Source organism: Triturus cristatus, chromosome 5_1 (genome assembly GCF_964204655.1).
Source record: "Triturus cristatus chromosome 5_1, aTriCri1.1, whole genome shotgun sequence".
Taxonomy (NCBI): Eukaryota; Metazoa; Chordata; class Amphibia; order Caudata; family Salamandridae; genus Triturus; species Triturus cristatus.
Window position 1 is genome coordinate 519,073,677 of NC_140587.1, and position 22,717 is coordinate 519,096,393.

At 44.8% G+C, this 22,717-nt stretch overlaps 1 protein-coding gene across 3 annotated transcripts in view; it reads left to right on the forward strand.

The window, feature by feature from the left end:
• IL7 (interleukin 7) overlaps nt 1-22,717 on the forward strand; it is a 170,801-nt gene that overhangs the window by 87,921 nt on the left and 60,163 nt on the right. For all 3 annotated transcript variants that reach the window (XM_085605381.1, XM_085605380.1, XM_085605379.1), the window contains exon 3: nt 18,024-18,104. In XM_085605381.1, the coding sequence (XP_085461507.1) occupies nt 18,024-18,104 (81 nt within the window). The remainder of the gene's footprint in view (nt 1-18,023; nt 18,105-22,717) is intronic.

Consider the following 22,717-nt stretch of genomic DNA (forward strand, 5'->3'; position numbering starts at 1 on the left):
TCTTGACAATACCCAAATGCCCTTCATGGCACAGATCTACTATTTTGGACCGCAGGTTCTCTGGTGGTACAATCCTGCCATTTCTCAGTACCTTGTTATCTTCCGTGGATAATTCCTGTCTCAATTCCCGATACCCCTTTAGGTTGTCTGCCACATTATTCTTTTCAGGCCACCCTTCTAAAATTCTGACCTTTACATCGGTCAAGATGAATCTTCGTTGTGGGCCTTACACCATTCCTCAGGCAAAAGAACATTCACTCCTTCGCCTACATTAGCCACACTATAATGTTCAATATCATCTCCTGGCACATTTCTCATAGGAAGTGGTAATCTGCTACTTTGTTCCTCACGCCAGGCATATACTGTACACTATACTTAAAGTCAAACAGTTTTACCGACGATCTCACCGAATGGGGAGATGCAGCATAAAAACCCTTTGTGGACAGTACTTTAGTAAGCGGCTTATGGTCACTCTTCAGCACCAAATAACTTCCCCAAATGAATGGCCTATAGTGTTCCAATTCCCACACACAGGCTAATGCCTCACGCTCGATCACTGAATACCTTTCTTCAGTGGGTGTTAACAAATGTGATCTAAAGGCCACCACACACTTTTCAACCCGCTCATTCACCTGAGTAAGAACTGCACCTATGCCTTTGCATCCCGCATTGATGGTAACTATGGACCTTAATTTGGGGTCAGAACTTTGTAAAGGCGCTGCTGTGCACATTTCTTGTTTCATTAATTCAAATTCCTGCTGACACTTTGCTGTCCACTGAAACTTATTTTTGTTTTTGATGAGCTGCCTAATGTTGAATGCAAAAACAACAGTTGATGGACAGAATGCAGAACAATGTCATACATGCACCCCAGTACAGAGATCTGGGCCTAAATCCATCTTTTTTTGGTCACCATGCCGTTCCAGTTTGAACCCAGCCATATGCAAATCAGTCTTCACTCTGTGTCTCATGGGAACAGTCCAGCCCGAACTGCCAAGCCAGGTCCTGCCTGGACTGGAGACAAGCATCCTAGGACCGGTTTCGGGGTTTCACCCCTCTTCAGCCAGGATAGCTTGATTCCAGTGGCATGGAGAGCACGGGACCCATGTCTGGGCATACCCTTCCCACTCGGGGTGACAAATGCAAAACAAGCATTGGCATAGCCAATAGGTCTCGCCTTTGGGACCTTATAAGTATTTAGTTATGCAGCACAATTTCCTGGGTGCAACAACATCAACTGTTGCATGGCTAAAAACTTATAAGGTCCCAAAGGCGAGACCTGTTGGCTATGCCAACGCTTGTTTATTTAAGGTGTGTAATTTACATTGTATTCTAATTTAGCAGATAGCGAAAAAACAACAGAATAGCTGCAGAATATTTTGATCTTTTAAGCCATGTCCCGGCCCCTCCTCCATTGCACCCAGGTTCACAGTTCCCAGGTGTTTTTTATGCACTTTAACCGCTGAGGGTACCTTCACACGTCAACGTGTTATGGTGGCCGAAGCCCCTCGTGAAATCTAAGGGTCTTTTCTTCGCAGACCGTTTCTTCCTATTAATTGTCTTTCTTAATGACGTGGAATGTAGTACCTCGGGTCTCTGTGGGCGATGGCCAGGAGAGCACCTGCACGGGTGACACAGAGGAGAGCTGGGAAGAGTAGACGAGTAACAGACAGATCGGGAGGACAAATCAAGGCTGAGAAGCACCGGGTAGAGGGAGCATGCAGATACGAAGGGAGAGGCGCAGAGGGCTTGGGCAAGAGTGAGCATGGGAGTTGAGGTTAGAGAGATAGGAGTGATCTGCGGGCAGGCGGCTAAAGGTGAATGAAGTGACTGAGTCCGGACGGGAGCAGTGAGGACACCAGCCTAACGAGAGACGTAACTTGAAGATAGAGGTGCTTATGAGAAGGGTGAACCCACATGAGAGAGCGGAGAGGCGGGAGAAGAGGATACCAGCAGGAGGAAAGGAAAGACGAGGTGGAGAATGAGGAGAGGGACAAGGCTCTGTGGGAGCGAGAGCAAAAGGAAACACGAGAAGAGAAATACAAACCAAAGTAGACGGAGGGGAGAACAGAAGTGGAGATACGTGAGAGCGAAAGGGATAATATGAGAAGCCTCAGGATTGTTAGAGAAACAGAAATATGTGAGGAGAGAAACAGGGACGAGAGGAGCACCAGGAAAGGAATCAAAAGTGGAGGGAAGGTTACATCCCTGTGGAGCGAATGACGATCCAAGGAGGCGATGGTGCGAGCGAAGGGTACAAGGGAGACAAGCGGTCTTCAAAAAGGAGAGGGCGGAGCGAGTGGGCGTGCAGCGGCAAAAGTGAAAGCAGCTGCAGCATCCACACGCTTTCTGTGTGCCCGCGAGCGATGCGCTGAGCGCATGACAAAAGAGGTAAGAAACGAAACAAGCGCGTGGCAGCAAGGCAGGGGGACTGCGCGATTCCCTTGCGGGAGCGTGTGACCATATGGCGCCAATATATGGCGCTGCGCGCTCCTGTAAGGAAATCGCCAGATGTGCACGCGTTGCCATTGCAAGCAATGCAACGCGTGCACGTTTTTGCCCCCAAAGCTGTGTCGGTGGCATTAGGTCTCTCTCCTACGCAGCAGCGCATGCGCGCTCTGTAGGCGAGACCTAAACAACAGTTGATGGACAGAATGCAGAACAATGTCATACATTCACCCCAGTGCAGAGATCTGGGCCTAAATCCATCGCTTTTTTTGCTCACCATGCCTTTCCAGTTTGGACCCAGCCATATACAAATCAGTCTTGACCCTGTGCCTCATGGGAACAGTCCAGCCCAAACTGCCAAGCCAGGTCCTCTCTGGACTGGAAACAAGCATCCTAGGACCAGTTTCGGGGTTTCTTGCCTCTTCAGCCAGGATAGCTTGATTTCAGTGGTATGGAGAGCATGGGACCCACGTCTGGGCATACCCTTCCCACTCGGGGTGACAAATACAAAAACAACAGTTGATGGACAGAATGCAGAACAATGTCATACATTCACCCCAGTACAGAGATCTGGGCCTAAATCCATCGTTTTTTTGCTCACCATGCCGTTCCAGTTTGAAACCAGCCATATGCAAATCAGTCTTGACCCTGTGCCTCATGGGAACAGTCCAGCCCGAACTGCCAAGCCAGGTCCTCCCTGGATTGGAAACAAGCATCCTAGGACCGGTTTCGGGGTTTCACCCCTCTTCAGCCAGGATAGCTTGATTCCAGTATTACTTGAGGAGTTCTCCATGAACTTCAAATAATACTCTACAGGCCCCAGGAAGGCTCTAACTTCATCCTTAATGCTAGGTACTAGTGACTTCTCTACAGCTTCTAATAACTCCTTCTTTGGCTTATTATCCTCTACAGACACTTCATGCCCTAGGTACGTCACACTTTGTCTGGCAAATTTACACATTTTAAATTCTGCGGTTAGTCCTTTGGATTTCAAGATGTCCATTACTTCCCTCACAGTCTTGCCATGGTCATTCTTGTTTTTTTCATATTCAAAATGTTGTCCTGGAAAAACATTAAGTTATTAATATCCTTAAACAGTTTGAACATAATACGCTGGAACAGTGCTACTGCAAAGGCTAATCCGAATGGAACTCTCACAAATCTAAAACTCCCAATGTGGTAATGAATGTTGTAACTCTCCTGCTATTCTTGTGTAATGGGACCTGGCGGTAGGCCACAATGAGATCTATGATCGTGAACCATTTAACTCCCTTAGTGACTGAAAGCATTTCTCTTATCTTGGACAAGGGAAACTGGTCAACGATTATATTCCTGTGTAGGTCTCTCATATCAACACACAATCTGAGTTTCCCATTAGCTTTCCTGCCAATTAATAATGCTGAAACCCAATCTGATGCTTCAACTCTTTATATTACTCCCTCACGAGACACAATTTCTCCAATTCGCATTTGACTTCTTTGGCCTTTCCAAATAAATAGTCTCAAAGACTGTCTCAACGGTGACCGGCTGAACTAAACTGATAACGCGGAGGTTCTTCATAACAGGACTACGTGGTAGCTCCTCAACAAATCTGTAATAAAGATATTCCACACAAGCTTCAGGAATATGCTTTATTATTGTAATATTGGTACAACACACTGCAGATAATTCCACCTCTGAAAAGCTCTTCACCGTCTCTACTTTCACCCTCTGCGCTGCTCATTACATAGTTAACATTCTACATTCCAGCCCATGACATCATCCCAACCTTATTAAATAGATAATATTCTAACCCATAACTAACTTCACTACAGGTTCACACTGTTTTTTGTTTGTTGTTCTTGGGAAATAAAAGTGTTGAATGTCTGAAGCAAAGAGACATTCATGTAGAGTTGTGTGTCGTCTGCATATTGATGAATTTTAATGCCAGGGCTTAAAAACTACAGGAGAAATTCCTCTATCACTCACATTGACTTGAATTGTGTGTGAGCTTTAGTTACCTACCTGGTTTCCCTTCTATTCATTCTGAGGAACAGCTACCCCCTAGGTTTAAATACTTTAAAAAATCATACAAATGTTACTAGACCTACAGGTCTAGTAACTTGAAAAACCTACTCAACCTAACTGTAATGTACTTGACCTCTATCTCTGAAAGCCGAGCAAATGTGACAAGATAACAAGATTTAAAGGCATCATTATTGCTCATTCATTTGTGAGCCACAAAGATGCCTTTTAATCTTGTTATCTTGTCACATTTGCTCCGCTTTCAGAGACAGTGGTCAAAAGTCAGTATATCTTCCTACTTGCCAGAAAGAGCAAGTAAGCCCTAAAAATAGCTTGTCCTGAATAAATCTGGCTCACAATAGCGAGCGGGCGAGTGGATTTTTCAAGCCCTGCTATTATATTATCTAAGAATAGAGGACCAAGTGGTTCCATGTAGAGGTTTAAGATGAAAGGAGACAGTATAGAACTCTGGGGTATCCCCAGGTAATTGGAATCTTTAGGTACCTGAATATCCTCAGGTGAACAAATAGGTTTTTCTACTATATTGTTCATTTTGATTGGTTTCTAAGAAAACCTTATTGTTCAACACTGGTAGACACTTATCTAGCTATGCATAGCAGTTAACCTAGATTTCCCCCATTTGGGTAGGAAATCATAGTTTTAAGAACCAAACGGAGGTTAAATTATGCTCACTACTGTTTTTTTACTTTTCTCCACCATTATCCCTAATAATATCACAGATAAACAAAACCTGGTCGGGGAATGCCTTCACAAAGCTGAACAAGCCTCTGTAAAGGCTGCCTCCACCACGATTCTCTCTTCTTCCATGCTGCGAGATTGAGTAAGCATAGATAATCTCAGGAGTTGACAGCACCACACACTACAGCATTAATGAACAAAAACGCAGCAATGTGATGGATACCCTGAAAATGCTAGTGGAAAGAGCCTGCGAATAATAAGAAAAGACACTGATAGCATAACTGGCATGGGAAACAAGGGTGGGATAATATTAGCTTTTGTGTCTTTTTAAAACTGTGATTCCATATTCAAATAGGGGATATTGGCTTTTTATGTCAAGCCATGGATGCTCTTATTTGGCAGTTTCAAAACCTTGCCATATTTGCAAAAGTACATTTATTTGTTCTCAAATACAAATTTCAAACGTGGACATGTGGGCTGAGTCTGCGGCCTTAAGTTTATCATGGAGTTTACCGCCTAACACTGTAGCCATAGAGGCCATATGCAGGAGGTAGGGTGTCCACCAAGGATACCTCTATTGACCCTACTCAGCTGAAGGAAAGTACACATCCAGCTGTCCAAGATCAATACTGAGACCACACAAAAAAGGAGCTGTAAGGAGAACAAAAGCTTTGGGAACACCAGAGAAGCTCTAGTCTCTGTTCATAGTTCCAGAGGCACAGAACGAGCCACAGTTGACATTATCCAGAAAGAGCAGGTAAATAATCTGGTAGCATGAAGTCTTAGTCCACCTTGTCAAGAAAAACAGACTTCCTTCAAGTTCAGGGGTAAAGGCTCTGGATGTAACCTCCAGGGTGTAGATTTGCAAACTGTGCCACTAACAGAGATAAAAGCACGTAACATCCCATAAAGAATTATAATGAGGAAGAGGATATTGTTGCAAACAAATACTTTTCAAGAGGTGGCATTTCTAGGCCACCTTCCCCATAGGGGTGCCGTCAGTCAGAAAGGGACCCTCAGAAATAGCAGGCCTGTAAAGGTTGATCTAGTAAACTTTGCCGTCCTTGAAGAGAGAGGTCAGAAATGAGCCACCTACAGCACAGGAGCAGAAAAGGGTTTCAACCCACCACAACACACTAGCGAATCCAGCATGTAGAAGATGATCTGTCGTGTTTGAAGGTGCCAAGTGTCCAGGTATCTGAAATGATCTCTGAAGCTAACAGGCCAGGACTCCATTAAATGCTTCAGACAACTAATTTTAGATAGCGCTGAAGGACCATACTGTAAGCTTCCACAACCAGCCCAAGCAGAAAGGCCAGGTGACGGGGAATGCAAATGGGGTGATCAGTGGTATTTCTACCTCTGGAATTTACTGGAGCCTGAGAGAGTGCTCTTTGCCTTCACCAAGAACCTTCCCAATTATTCTGTGTATCTAATGTTAAAAGGTCAGACACATAGACATATAGATGTAGTTAGATTCCATAATCTCCTTAAAGGTCTGACATGAGACACTGATTTACAGTGTGGCAGTCGTCACTCTATCGTTCAGGCTGGTGGTGGACATTATTACAGAAAACAAAAAAAGTGTGGTTGATGATCATCAGCGGTTTTGGCGGGTGACCACCAAATGTTTTGTTTTTCAAAAACAAATTCCCAAAGTGGGAATTTGTTTTCAAAAAGCAAATGGCTAATGATCTCCGCACCCAGGGAGTTTTCTCCTTGAGTATAGGTTGTACAGTATAGGTTGCCTACCATAGACTAGGGTATAGGTTGCCTACCTAGCTAATTAGTGAACTTTTGTGTGGTATCGTCCAACACATTTAATTCGTAAATGTTTTTCAGATGTCAGCATATAGGGCTAAATGATGATATTTGTGGACTTATTGTCATTATAATAACATGTGATAAAAACAGTTTATGTGTACAAAGAAGCACTTATACAAATTGCTTATTGCCCAAATAATAACCGTCATTAGTAATATGAGATCTAAGCTGGGTTCTTTTGCGAACTCCTTAGCATGAGTTGTTGCCATTGTGCCTTGCTCAGCAACAAACAACCAAGCCCAGAAAAGGAGGTTCCTAAGTCCATTAATGGTTTACCATGCACCCCTATTCTGCAAAGATTGCCAAGGCATACTTTCTAGGTAGCCACCACAGGTAGACACACACCTTTATCACCAAGTCTCTGCTGCGGGGAAGGGCAAGAGAACATTTTGCACACTTGGGAGCTGTGCCCTTTGCAAAGACATTTCCCACGGATAAACCAGCCGCCTAGTCACATAAGCTATACCAATGTAAATGGGGTAGGCTTTCTATAGCTCGACAGATCTGAAAATTAATGTGTTTTGGATTCTCTCCAGCAAACCAGAATGTTTTGTGTTTGTATATTATTCTTTCTAAATATGTTCAAGTATGCTAGCATTAATATCATAGATAATATTTTCGATAGAAGATTAGGGTATACTGAACCTTTACTAATATAATCTAATGTGTACTAATTTGGGAGGAGTAATCCCCACACAATCCCTGTGAGGTCTCTCACAAATCTATGGTGCTACTGGCTTCTCCCCTACAATTGTGCATAGCCACAAGGGAGCGGTGTGAGATTCTTGTCCTTGTTCTAATTCTATTCAGAGGTATAAGACCAGGGGCTTGGGATATCTAACTGGTATATCCTGTCAAAATCATGGATATGCAACATTGGGTTAGCAAAGGAAGGGGATGATTGTAATGCTTACATTCTGATAAGGGTCTCAAAAAAGCCTGTGTCTTTGCCTCTCAGTTCTTTAATTGATGATTAAGATAATTTGTTTTTTATATAGCACTTCTGGTAGCACTTTCATTGTTTCATAGCACTGCAAATAATAAATGCTACTACTACCCAATTAAATGCTTCTCTAGTTTACAACCTCAGAAAGATGTAAGACTGAGTTAGCCTTACTGTGATATAAAAGTATGCACCCTTCAGAGAATGGCAGATAACAATGATGAGCATTCATTTACTGATCCATGTTTGCACCACAAAAATGTTCCACAATATCTGCAACGGGTCCAATATTTCCTTTTCAGCGTAGGTAAAATAGGGGTAGACACCCTTATCTACTATGAAAATCTGAAAATATTAGGTAGCAGCCCCACGAGCATTCAAAGGCAGCTAAATGTCTTGTGGATTGTTGTAATGATGACAAAATAAATATTAATACAGAGACAACTCATTTCCTGCTATTTAAAAAACAGTGGGGCATATTCTCAAGGCTCTATCGCCGAGTTATCAGCACTTTATCGCCTCCAAAGTGGCGACAAATTTATCGCCCCATTCACAAGCCGGTGCTAACAGCCCATATCACCAGTTTACCTGCGATAGCAGCCGCTAAAAACATTGCCACAGATGACACCGGCAACTAACGCTAATGATATGCAGAGTAGGCGTTCCCGTGCAAAAAGCAGCGAACACACCACTTCGCAACATTCTCAACGACCAGCCAAATCGGCGATAAGATCACAAAACAGGAGATAAGGTGCGTTAGCAACAGGAATTTAACACCTACTCTGACCTGGTGCAAAGTCGGACGACAACCAGCACCAGATAAGGGAGCCCAGCTCACAGCCACAACAACCACACCTGAAGAACTACAGATGCCATGGAGCTACTCATCATGCAGCTCGGAGCCCAACATGGCCACAACACCCACCGCCACCACCCCCAGGCCCGCCACTGCCCCCCGGATTACCCCACACCCCACCCCGGACCACCACAGAGGCAGCACAGACAAAGACAGCAGACCTTAAGGAAACGCACCAGCCTCACAGACTTAACACCAGAGAATGTCATTGCCCCTACAGGCTCAAAAGGACAACCATCCTCCGCATCCTGAACATCATTGCCCACAGGCTGACGTTATCAACACAGCGGACAACCAACATCCCACCTCAGACAAAGCTGCTGGTTGTGCTGCACCTGTTGGCCTCTGGGACATTCCAACCAACAACCGCCAGAGTCGGAGGAGTCTCACAGCCAACCCTATCCAAGTTCCTCATACCTGTCCTGGATGCCATCATCAGCTTAGTACCACAGTACCTATACTTCCCTCACACTGCGCAGGAACCGCTGGTGACCAAGCAAGGCTTCTACGCCATAGCTGGATTTCCACACGTGTTGGGGGCAATTGACTGCACACATGTCCTACTTGTGCCCCCTGCAGACACTGCACACAATTACCGCAACAGGAAGCACACACATTCCATCAATGTGCAGGCAATAGTGGACCACCGGGGACTCTTCGCCAATGTCATCGCCAAATACCCAGGGAGTGTGCATGACACATTTTCTCTTCCGACAGTCCATCATCAACCAGCGCTTCCAGGATGGCACCTACGGAAATGCAGTGCTCGTTGGTAAGTACCAAATGAACACACCACATACCGCAACTCCACAATCATGAAACTCACAACTCTGGGAATGCACACATTAAAAACTCACATACAACATGCCAAACAACATGCACACCCACCATACACAACAGCACAGCGTACTGCGGTAACCTGGGCTTGCCATGTACATGAGCAATCAACGGCATGGCACCTCAGCCACACAATAGCAGAATGTGGGGAGAGGTGGGAGCCAGGCATGTGCGAAGGAGGCAAGTGACCCATGAATGAGAATGCACACAATGTTAAGTGTGGTGTGGATGTGCTGGACAGACTGCAGTATGCAGACCACAAACATATCCATGTCGACATATACTGCTGGTGGTGGCAGCGTTGTGGACAGTGGTTGCAACCATGTCACCCCAGCCAGTGGGGAAGATCTTAAAAATGTGGCTCGTTACGTCCCCCCTGTAATTGTGTGCTGAGTGGGCTGGCCCGGCATACACCAGGCTAGCGTAGGGATGTGAAACAAAAACACGTAGCCCTGGGCATGGTTCTCTTCCGGAATGGCCAACGTGTCTGCCAGGCCGGCGCCTCTGACCCCGCCACGAGGCCGACGCCGTGAGCGGTGTTGCCTGTGATCCTGTGTGCCTGCTGCACCCCAGGCCGCTGGTCCCAAGACCTCGTCTTGCGCGCCCCTGCACATCCAGGCCTAACTGCTCACCTTCCGACACCTGCGTGTCATGGACCCTTGCTGTTTGTACTTTGAACTTCTGATTGTCTGATCACTGTTGTAGTTGTGGCTAGCACCAACCAACCCCTGAGGGGAGGCTTACACTACCCAAAACCCATCCAGCACAGGCGTCACTGGACGTGTGATCCTGGCAATAAAAGGTGCCGGGCGCACGTGCCCATAGCCAGTTCCACAAATTATCTTAGTGTGTCCGTGTGGACATTACGTATGCATGAGGGCCCCGGGCCATACCACATTACATTGTGCTGTGTACAGCGGACGCAACCTTGTCGTCTCAGGCAGTGGGGGCGCCCTGGGACATGTAGCTGTGTCGGACCCCCCTGTGAGCGTAAGGGAGTGGACCGGCGTACGGCAGTACGGTGTAGGGGTGTGGTTATTCAACACGTGGCTCTGGGCATGGTTGAGTTTAGGCCTTGACAAGGAAGTTACTAATGCGTGTGTCTCTGGTGTAGTGTCGGCGCCACCCGTCACGCAATATGAAATGTTGCTATGTAGCATGCCCCCGGAGTTCGGGCTTGGCCGAAGGGGTAAATGAAGGAGCGCAAGCCCGCTCGGTGTCCGGGATCAGACATGCCAACTGTTGTGTGTGTTGCTATTTCCGCAGCATAGGCCAAAGGTCTACCCTCAACCGCATGGCGAGTTCAGCCAGGCAGGAACTCTACATCTGCGTCTGCCCTGTCCTTACCATAGGCCTACTCACACGTGGCCGCCCACCTTCAGCGCACAACATCACAGTGTTGTTGTCAGGCTTGTGGACATGCGCAGACAGGCATGACAATGGTGTGCCATAGGGGTGCAAGTGATGCAACCGTGCTGCGCACACTAGTGAATGTGCTCGGGGAGGGAGGAGCAGCTGTGAGGCTACTTAATACACATTGATGCCGCTCATTTGCAACAAGCAGTACATGTCATACAGGAATCACGAAGTCACACATATCACACACCAATGAACCAGTGAGCCTGCCAACACATCATGCAGAACCAACTGTTGACTCATGTCTCTCTGCACTGTCACAGGTGACCAAGGATATGCACTCTGCGCTTGGATGATGACAACCCTCCGAGGCCCGAACACACAGGCCCAGAGGCAGTACAATGCAGCCCACAAACGCACCAGGTGCATAGTGGAACGCACATTTGGCATGCTGAAGTCACGTTATAGGTGCCTTGACGTCACAGGTGGAATGCTCATGTACAGCCCAGGCATTGTGTGCAAGATGATCGTTGCATGTTGTGTATTGCACAACATATGTGTACACAGCAATGCCCCATGGATACAAGTGCCAGATGCACCGTACGATGATGATGAAGATGAGGCAGGTGAACCACACCCCACTGCAGCCGCAGCAGGAATAGCCCGTAGAAACATCATCATTGACAATTTCTTCACATGAGCACGTCACATTGTGACAGTCCTTAGCAATCATGGGACAGTACAAATTGACCACAGGCACAGCATGTGCAAATAAATGCATTCCAAAAGCACATTCCCTGAGTGCATGTCACTCATCTGTACAGTCACATCACTCAAGACAGCTGTGGGTGCGACATGTGGGGCTAACATTTCTATGATGTGGTCATGGATGGTGGGTGTGTCACCTCTGTGCAGAGAGGCTGTTTATGGTGTCACGTATTCGAAGTGCCAGTTCTGTGTGTCACAGTTAGTAGGGAATCCCACTCTTCGGCGTTTCACATGTGTCCCAGATCATTCCATTTCGGCTGCCATTTGTGACCTACAGGTGACAACATGGCTCCTTTTGGGGTCAGATAGGTACCTCCATGAAGCAGGGATGCCCCCTGTGACTCAAGTCCCACAACATGGGCAACATGTACGTAAGTGGGAGTCACTGCCCCTCCATGCTTTTATAATTGATTGATCATGGTCATGACGCGTCTGTGTGCAGGAGGGGTTGCTTGTCCCTCTGCGATGTGATTGGGAGATGCAGTTTCACAGTGTGTTCCATGCATGTTTCAGCGTTGGCGCAGTTTACATGCAGACTGCATGTCAATGTACGTTGTGACTGTGAGGAGATGGCTATTTGGTGCGGAACAATGGTCATTTGTTCTACGTCAAGGATGTGGGGTTGTGCTCGTACAGTGTCATCTCACCGTTTTTTTACTCTGCTTTTATGGTGCATTTTCCCGCATGATGCGTGGCAATTGCAGGCCTGTCGCTGGTTATCGCTGATTTGTATATCACGATTGGCCTCATCGCACCTTTTTTGGCGTTGGTGTTTCGCATTTTTGCGGTGTCGCGTTGATTTTAACGCGGCATTTGACGCGTTATCGTGGGTCTATCGCATGGTGCCGCCGTGTTGAGAATACCACATTAACAAGAGTTATTATCCCGCGATAGACTGCGATGTGAAGAGTTGCTTTAAGCTTCTTTTGCGGTAGTTATCACACGTTCTTGAGAATATCCCCCAATGAGTGCTGGAATTTTTGAGTAAATTGTTTGTTTTAAATCATTTGGGAAAAAACATTAAGGAAGCTGAAACAACCCATACAGAAAGGATACTATCTACTGCAAACTCAATACTGAATGGCACTGCATGTTTCAACGCAGAACTCCTGTGGATGCCGGTCAATTGCCCATGTGTGATTTAAGAGGTGCAATACCTAGTATATGGAATTGCGATCACTGGTCCTTAAGCTGACTTGTAGCACTGCCTTGCAGTACTTTGTATTTACTAAACCACTCAAAGTGGCTTTGTGTGGCTTAGTAGATACCTAAAATGATTTAGTGTTGGGGCTGTGCCACAAAAGTGGCTCGACTCCGATGCAAAATAATAATGAATCTGGGCCTTAATATTCTTGCTTATACTGAATTATTGAATTGTGGTTTACAACACAAAGATTTATCTGTAAGACCTTTATTGAACAGGTGGTTTCATACACTTCATTACTGGCATCAAGCATGGTGTGTAATATATTGAAACATATGACACACCACGCAGTAAAAAAAGGGCCAAAAGTGAAAAGGGTTTCTGTGGTTGCAAACCCTGTGAACCGCAAAAACCCTCTTGCGTTTACACTAACCCCATCTTGCAATTCATAGAAGTTTTTTCTGAATCAAAAAAAGGGATTTGAAATTATTACCGAATCGCAGTTTGGAATGAGCTTGTTAGGGGTGTTACTTCCAAATTGAGATTTCCAAGTTGGGGTGGTAATTGATTTGCAAAGACCAAGCGGTGCCCATTTAACCTCTTTGGGAATCAGGCTGACAACCTTGGGGAAAGTAGGCAGTTGTTCATGAGACCACTGCCAAATGTAACTAAAGGTTTTCAAAATTCAATGTTTTGATATATTTGTTTTTTAAATAGCAGCCTTGATTCCTTTTGAAATGCACTCACAGGGATGGTGGTCTGCTGTCCCTAGCAGGCCACCCTCCCTATGATTGTAGTAGGTGTTAGCAGATGGCATATTGCAATCCACTGGAATTCCCTCCTTTGCGAATCAACATTTTAGTAGATAGGTCAGTTTGCAAAATCAGACTGGATGCACAAGAATAAGTACAAAATTTGCAGCTGTTTTTTTGCAAATCCAGTCTCTGTTCATCTAGTCCAAAAGTTATGTAACAAATACTCTGTCACCTCGTGCTGTTGGGAAGTCTCTGGGGCATTGAATGTTGGTTAATTTCTGGAAGGATTACAATTACAATTATAGTGCCAGTCTGTGGTGGTGGTGGTGGTGGTAATAAACAAGCATTTGCAATGCAATAGGTTTCGCATTCACGCAAGTTTAAGCTATTGGCATTGTAAATGACAATGCCCTATATTTATGTTTTGGGTTTTAAAACAAATAAAAGGCATTGCCATTTACAATACTAATAGCTTAAACACTCGCAAATGGGAGACCAATTGCATTGCAATAAAGGGCCTTCTCGACTGCTTGTTAAATTGGAACTATCAGAGGAAGAGAACGGCCTACGATGTTTTCAAAGTAGTGATAAATAGTGCAGTGAAGTTGTAAATTACACAGACACAAAGTGTGAGTTACATATGATCTGAGCTATAAACACTAACAAAGCGCTCCAACACCTTTTGCTCTGTGATTACACTGTCGCAGCTCAGGAGGAAGAGTGGGGGGGAGCTATTTCCTGCCCTCTCCCTTATTTGAGTGTGCAGTGTGGCATAGTGTAATACCACTGCTATCTTTGGCCTAATAAACAACACTCCAGCTGTAGTAGGGCCCTGGCATCACCTCCTGGTGCAGGACGGGCTGTGTTTTGTGGCAGGCATGGAGGAAGGGAGGGATGGTCTCGGCAGCAGCTCTGGCCTTGTACAGTGCCCCTGCTAGCTACTAGTGAGCAAGAGGTGCTGAGGTGACTGTATTGGTATTGGTGGTGGTGGTATTAGTATTGGTGGTGGTGGTGGTATCGTGGTGGTGGTATTGGTGGGGGTGGTGGTGGCATTGGTGGAGGTGGTGGTATTGGTGGTGGCAGTATTGGTATTTGTGGTGGTGGTATTGGTGGTATGGGTATTGGTGGTGCTATTGGTGGCGGCGGTATTGGCGGTGGTGGTACTGGTGGTATTGGAAATGGTGGTGGTATTGGGAAGGGTGGTGGTGGCGGTATTACTGTGGTGGTGGTATTGTTGGTGGTGGTATTGGTGGATGTGGTGGTATTTGTGGTGGTGGTATTGGTGGTAGTGGTATTGGTATTGATGGTGCTATTGATGGCGGCGGTATTGGCAATGGTGGTGGTATTGGTATTGGTGGTGGTGGTACTGGTGGTATTAGTGGTATTGGTGGTATTGGGGTTGATGGTGGTGGTATTGGTGGTGGTGGCGGTATTACTGTGGTGGTGGTATTGGTGGTGTTGGTATTGGTGGTATTGGTATTGTTGGTGGTGTTGGTATTGGTGGTATTGGTATTGTTGGTGGTGGTATTGGTGGTGGTGGTATTGCTGGGAGTATTGTTGGTGATGGTATTGGTGGTGGTGATATTGGTGGTGGTGGTATTGGTGGTGCTGGTGGTATTGGTGTTGGCGATATTGGTGGTGGTGGTGGTATTGGTGGTGGTAGTTTTAGTGATGGTGGTGGTATTGGTGGTGGTGATATTGGTGGTGGTGATGGTATTGGTGGTGGTGGTATTGATGGTGCTGGTGGTATTGGTGGTGGTGATATTGGTGGTGGTGGTATTGGTGGTGGTGGTTTTAGTGATGGTGGTGGTTATAGTGATGTGGTGGTATTGGCATAGGTGGTGGTGGTATTGGTGATGGTATTGGATTGGTGGTGATGGTGGTATTGGTGGCAGTGGTGTAATTGGTGGTGGTATTAGTGGTGGTATTGGAGGTGGTATTAGTGGTGATGGTGGTATTGGTGGTGTATTAGTATTGGTGGTGGTGGTGGTATTAGTGGTGTTATTGGTGGTGGTATTGGTGGGGGTGATGGTATTGGTGGTTGTGGTATTGGTGGTCATATTTGTGGTGGTGGTATTGGTGGTGGTGGTATTGGTGATATGGGTGGTGGTGGTTGTATTGGTGATGGTATTGGTAGTGATATTTTTGGTGGTGGTGGTGTGGGTGGTGGTGGTATTGGTGGTGGTATTTGTGGTGGTGGAGGTGGTGGCATTGGTGAGAGTAGTGGTATTAGTAGTGGTATTGGTGGTGGTAGTGGTATTGGTGGTGGTGGTGGTATTGGTGGTGGTGGTTTTAGTAGTAGTGGTGGTATTGGTAGTGGCATTGGTGGTGGTATTGGTTGTGGTGGTTTGTGGTGGTGGTAGTGATGATGGTAGTGGTATTAGTGGTGGTACTGGTGTGGTGGTGGTAGTGGTATTGGTGGTGGTAGTGGTATTGGTGGTGGTGGTGGTGGTAGTGGTGTTGGTGGTGGTATTGGTGGTGGTGGTATTGGTGGTGGAGCTGGTATTGGTGGTGGTATCGGCGGTGGTATTGGTGGCATTGGTGGTGGTGGTGGTGTTGTTGTTAATAAAACAGGCTTTTGAAAACAACCAGTCAGATGACTTTAGTACAGATGACATGTAACACAGATTGTGCTGTTGTGAACTTCAGCCCATTAGCACACGATTATGTGCTACCTGGAATTCACATGACTTAGTTTGCAAATCATTTCGAAATCCATTTTACTTGGGGGAGTTTGAAACAGACTCAAGATAATGCTGGTTAAAGTGATTGAAACCGGCGCCCTTGTTACGAGGGCGGCCGTGCTGCCTAAAAAACACACAAGCGGTTTCAGCTGAAGCTGCACATGTCCAGCCTGCAGTAAGAGAAACTCAATAAAGTAAATAGTGCTTACAGACTAAATACCAGGTCCCGTGTAACAACCAAAGTAAAGGGGCCAGTCACCATGGGAGGGTGCAAATGAAGACAAGGCCGTCCTAAGGAGGGACTAACGAGCATATTAACGAATCCGAAGGCAGCATTTACGAAAGACAATGACACAATCCAATAAAAAGTATGGGAGGAGAGTGGGCTCGGCTTCTCTCCAATACTCTACTACAGCAGTCTCGCAGAGCGTGCAGCGCATGAGCGCTGCTGCTAGGCTTGACCTAAAAAAAGGAAGTCGTTTTAAGGTGTACGAGTACAAATGAGAAGTCGTTCTGTGTTGCACATTTGGTCCTGTTTAAAAACATGAATTGTTGAAAAGCGCTTGGGTGTTCTGGCTACCAAAGTGGTAGGGGTGCATGGAAAATGTCACCTCAAGAGAGGAGAGTTTGGGAGTGCAGTATGAGTCAAATTGATAATGTAATATATGTAAAAGATCGTAATCAGCTTTTGATAAAAGATATCAGAGACAGACAATTGAAGCTGCACTAGAATTGTTATTTAGGGTTGACTGCCTATCATTTGAAAGATACTTCCTCCTTCGTCCTGCCATCCAGCTCCGTCCCAGCCAACATAGGATTTCGAACAGCAGATTCATCAATACCATCACTAATAACCCCTAATTGCTTTATAACAGGATCTTAAAATTAAAAGAAAGGTGATAAAACAGAGAGAGTGCTTTGTGTAATAATTCGTGTCGGCTTGAGTTAGGCCTAGGGTTTTCAGGAAGCTAAGAGAGGTGATCGCGGACCAGGTGGAGGGGGTGGCATGACTCAGTGGTGACTTCCATCTGGATTGCGTGGCTGGGAAGGGAGGAGTAACGGTATTGACGGAGCAATCGTGCACATGTGGAAGTGGGGCCGGAAGGAGGAACTATTGACTGAATGCGGGCGCGTTCAGGTCTGTGGGTCAATGAAGTGAGGACGAGTGGGATTGAAGAGTGTTTAACAAATGCTTCTGACATGCTTCTCGGGAGTTGTTGTTTTAGCATAGAAGGGGCTCTTGTATGGATGTCACCGGAGAAAGCGTGCTTGTGGGACGAGAAGCAGGAGCTCGGGCAGGACTGCTATGGAGAGAGGAAGTGTTGCTGAATGCAGCAGTCAGTCAGGAGTAATGGACAAAGGCAGAGGAGTAGGAGAAATGTACCTATAGGGAAATGTGTGCAAGGGCTGGAATAGGGTGACTTAGTCATTGAGTGGGAAACATGCAATTCCAGAAAGGGGAGGAGCTAAACGTGTGGTCAGAGCATTTTGGCTATCAAAGAAGTTATAGTTAACATTCTAGTGTTTAAATTAAACATGCGAGCTTATAATTCCAATGCATGTGTTTACTTGACACTGTGCCGATGGAACACAGCTCGAAGGAGCTGTTAGGTCTTATGTTTGCATGAAAATCATGCGTGTATGATTTCCCATTTCTTTTCCATTTTTTGAAACATTATTGTAAAACGCTCATTGTCCTTCACAGACAGGATTCAAGTTTCCTGAGACCTGCTGCAAAAAGGAAGAAGCTGAAGAACACAGAAAATACGCGTGCAATGACACAATGGTAAATGTGGGAGTGGGTGCGGTTCCTTGGTCTGTTGAAAAATAAACATGTGTCATGCTCTTTCTAGATGGGCTGGTGTTGCGCCTCTCCATATCCACCACATATCTGTACACGCTTTTGGAAGAGTTGCATGCATTTCTGTGACTCCTTAAGGTCTGATGAAATGAAGAGTGCCAGTCGTGTTTTATAAAGCTGCAGCAGACCTCACATTAACTGGTCTTTATTTGCTGCCCTCAATATCCACAGAAATGACCTACAAGGACCATCTTTGTCGCTGGCCAGGCAAGCAACTCGTGGAGTTTGATTAGTCCTTTGGTCTGAAGTTTTAAGTCTAAACTTACCTTACACAACGGTTTATTAGAGCCTTCTCAGTTATGATTCTGGTATCAATTATCTGACAAATTGATTGGCTGAATTCATCTGCCAGGTGGAGACGTTTAGGATGGCTAAAACTAAATATTTGCAAGATTCATGGCTGCAGCAACTCTTTGAAATTATATTAATGGTAAAAAATTCATTTTCCCATTGAGTTCAAATTTGATATCTATGGAGGAGGGAGCAAGGGAAGAGGAATACAAGAAGTTGTATTTTGTATTTGTGAACTTATGAAGCACAGCATACACTAGAGGCATCTGGGTGATATACAGAAAAATGCAATTCAATTTTATTTACAGTGTCATTATAAGTAAGTAGTCAGGTTTGTTGTGTTTTCTGAAACGTGAGCAAGTTCCTCCGAGAGCAGAAGTTTAAGAGAATTACATTCCAATGTGCCACTGCTGCTACTACTACCACTGAAGAAGGAGCATTTGATCTTCATGATATGTAGAAGATATTGATCTGCTGATCTTGGAGTATGTGACTCATGGAAGTAGGGGACTGATGGTCTGCATATAGAACTTTGCATGTTAGACATTAAGAACCCATTTCCAACAGGTATATTTACCGTGGAGTAATTTTACACTTCTCTATTCACCATTTCCATGTGTAAAGTTACTCCTAGTTGTAGACTTACATGTCCTCACCCCCTGACGGAGCCTCCTAAAACAGGATTCATGAGTGTAATGTTACTACTCAGAATTTTTCACACTTAGGCGAAGGTTTCTGACACCTGGGTGGAGAATTCTCTATAGTACAGTGTATCAATTTTTTTACGTTTAGGAAACTTAAAAATATTAAAAGTATTGTATTATGAAATACTAATGTAAAGTGATTTATAAAATTATTTTCAATCCAAGATTAATTAAAATAAAATATAGTTTAATAACTTACGTGTGTAGGTTTGTATATCGCATTTTGCTGTACTTTAGTAGTACTAATAAACATACCGCAAAAAATGCAGATTCTGAATCTGGCACACAGACTTGTGTAAAATCGACTGATGTACAGGCAATCAGTGAAGTGTGCCAAAAAAGGATGAAATATGGTTGTGATTAAATAGACTTAATACAGTTGTGCTGCTGCATTTTGAACACGTTGTAACTTCAGCACCAAAGATGTGGGGAATTGTTTAATGGAGAAAGTGTTTATTGTGTTAACCTAAATGACTTTTTGCCTGGGTGTTCCTCCTGTAACCCACATTCCCACCTATTGCCTATACTTTTCTAAGCTATTTAATTAAACACTTTGGGGCATATTATCAAGGACGACGTTAAAAATTATCGCCGGTTTAGCAGCAGAAAACTGCCATTAAAGAGGCGATAATGGGCTTGATAATATGCCCTTGAGAATTCCAATAGAAGTCCATATTCTGGTGTGAACATGGGCTTCTATTGGAATTCTCCAGGGCATATTATCAAGCCCATTATCGCCGCTTTAGCTGCAGTTTTCTACCGCTAAACCGGCGATAATTTTAATGCCATCCTTGATAATATGCCCCATGGTTCATAAACATTCAATTTTCCTTTAATAATTTTTGATTAGCACTTCTGCTGCTATTGTTCCCTTTGCCCAACTCTGAAGACTATTGTGCATAAAAATGTGACTTTGTACTTGTCAAGCCAATTAACATAACCTTATCACAGACGTACCTAATCTATAAAAAGACATTGATTGATAACAGCTATAAAATCCATAATGAACCTGTACATCTATACTAGAGAAGATGCTAGAACACAACTATGTAAATGGATTGTTTGGTAAGCAATATATCTGCTTCCCCTCTCATGCACTGCTCATGAATTAGCACGAGTAAAATATTATCAACATAATATTATCGTCAAAAGCATTAACTTATTGTGCCTCACTCAACTCTGTCCAATGCAGAATCTACTTTCAGGCTAGGCAGTTGGATCACATTTACTGAAATCAGGAAATAACTACCATCCTTCCAGCCTGTGGACCACTCAAATCCCAAACCTCTATGACCTGTCTATGGCATATGACACCATGGATCATAAATCATTATTTGAGTGCCTGGCTGAGATTTCTGAAAGAGGTCTCTGATAATGTCATACTTTTTGTCAACCCACAGCTAGTAAATCAGAGTCAGTTCCTCCTCTTTTACTTTGAAAAGAGATCCCTTTTGCCACCCTGCCTTATATTCATCGTATACAATGGACTACTGGCCCAGTTTTTGCAATATTTCTTACAATTCTAAACGAATGCTGACTAAATCCAACTTTATAAGTAAAAAGAGGGTGAGAGCACACTGCCTCAAATCCTAGCACGCTGTTTGCCCGAATGCATCATGGTAAATGCAGTGCATGATAACGCATACTTGAGTCACAGTCTTTAGTTTTTCACCCTTGTTGGTGCAGACAGTGCTGTGTAGCTCTAGACACGTGTTTCAGGATAGTTCTCCTTCTTCAGTAGAGAGCAACACATCATTGTAGGGGTGCTGAAAAGCTTCATAAGTATGTGGGCAATCACAGGGACAAAAACAAAGTATGCTTGAATCATGTTTACCACTGGACCAAGGTGAGCTGTCTTTGCCTGAACAGCTGAAGAACTCAAATCTTTAGAGTTGGAGATCCCTCATGTGAGCACCTTCTCCTTCTCCTGTTGAAATTACTACATGATAAGGTGATACCAGACAAAGCAGCAAAACAACTCTGCATATGTATTGACATGGAATTTTACTTTGGCATCACACCACAGCTGCAGTCAAAAGCTACAACTTCGATCTCATGTTGCAGAGAAAGAGCCATTGCAACAGCTACCCCACCACAATGAACTAACCACAACCTGATATCGAGAATGCACTATTGAAATGTATTTTTTACACCAGAGCACCAAATAAAGAGGTACTGAAACTTGAGAGGCTGGGAATCAAGAAGCTAAACATTGGTTAACCTTGATGACATAATCTCATACCACACAGGTCCTCTTTCTTTGAATCACAACCTGCTGTCTATTAATGCAACTCTGCTCGCTCAGGCAAGATTTAACCCAGAGCATCAATGGAAAGTCGATTGACATTATGGAGGTATGGTACCAAAATACCACGGGATAAGTATTGCCTGTCAAAAATACTTCGTTTTAAAAATTGTTTATATACAACCATGTGGGAGCTAAGCTCCGGAACGCTCGGAGCCTGATTCTCAAAATAAACTTACACGTTTGTGTAAGTTAACGCGTTTTTCAGTATTCACAAAACTGCATTTTAATGGTAAATGTATGAGTGCGGTGACTTCACAGTCAGGGCAGAGAAAGCAGCACATAAAAAAAGTAGTGCTGTCTTGTCTTTTTATGTGTAGTGTTCTCCACCCCACCTGCGGAGTGAAACTTATAGGCTCGTCTTCGTTTATACTCCCACCCAACAGAGTCTCCTGTATAAGCTCTAAGTTTCCATCTTTGGAGCTGAGTTTTTTATTGCCCTGTTCTGCTGTCTACAGAACCTTTCCCAGCATGTGCACGTTTTTTTTATTACTAGTAGGTTGTGGTTCCTGCCTCACCCATCAGCCATTTTTCCCATTGTTGCCGCAGCACTTTTCGCCCTAAGTGGGATGGGTATGCCAAGACGTGGGTCCCTTCCTTGCTGTGCCACGGGATTCAAGTTAGCCTGGCTGATAAGGGGTGTTAGCCTGAAACCGGTCCCAGGATGATGGTTTGTGGTCCAGGGAGGACCTGGCTTGGTAGTTTGGGCTGGACTGTTCCCATGAGGAACAGGTTCAAGACTGATTTGCATATGGCTGGGTCCAAAATGGGGTTGCGCATTGAGCAAAAGAGCAATGAATTTAACACAGATCTCTTGACTGGGCGAGAATATTTGATTCATTCATCATTCCGTCCATCATTTGTTGCTGCATCACTTTTCACCCTAAGTGGGATGGGTATGACCAGACATGGGTCCCTTGCTCGCTGTGCCACTGGATTCAAGCTAGCTTGGCTGATGAGGGGTGTTACCCCGAAACCGGTCCCAGGATGCTTGTTTCCAGTCCAGGGAAGACTTAGCTTGGCAGTTTGGGCTGGACTGTTCCCATGAGGAACAGGGTCAAGACTGATTTGTAAATGTTGGGTCCAAATTGAGGTGGCGTAGTGAGCAAAAGAACGATGGATTTAACCCAGATCTCTTGACTTAGGGTGAATGTTTGATTCATTCAGCATTCCAGCCATCATTTGTTGCCATAGCACTGTTCTGCTGTTTATAGAAGCTTTCCCAGCATGTGCAAGTT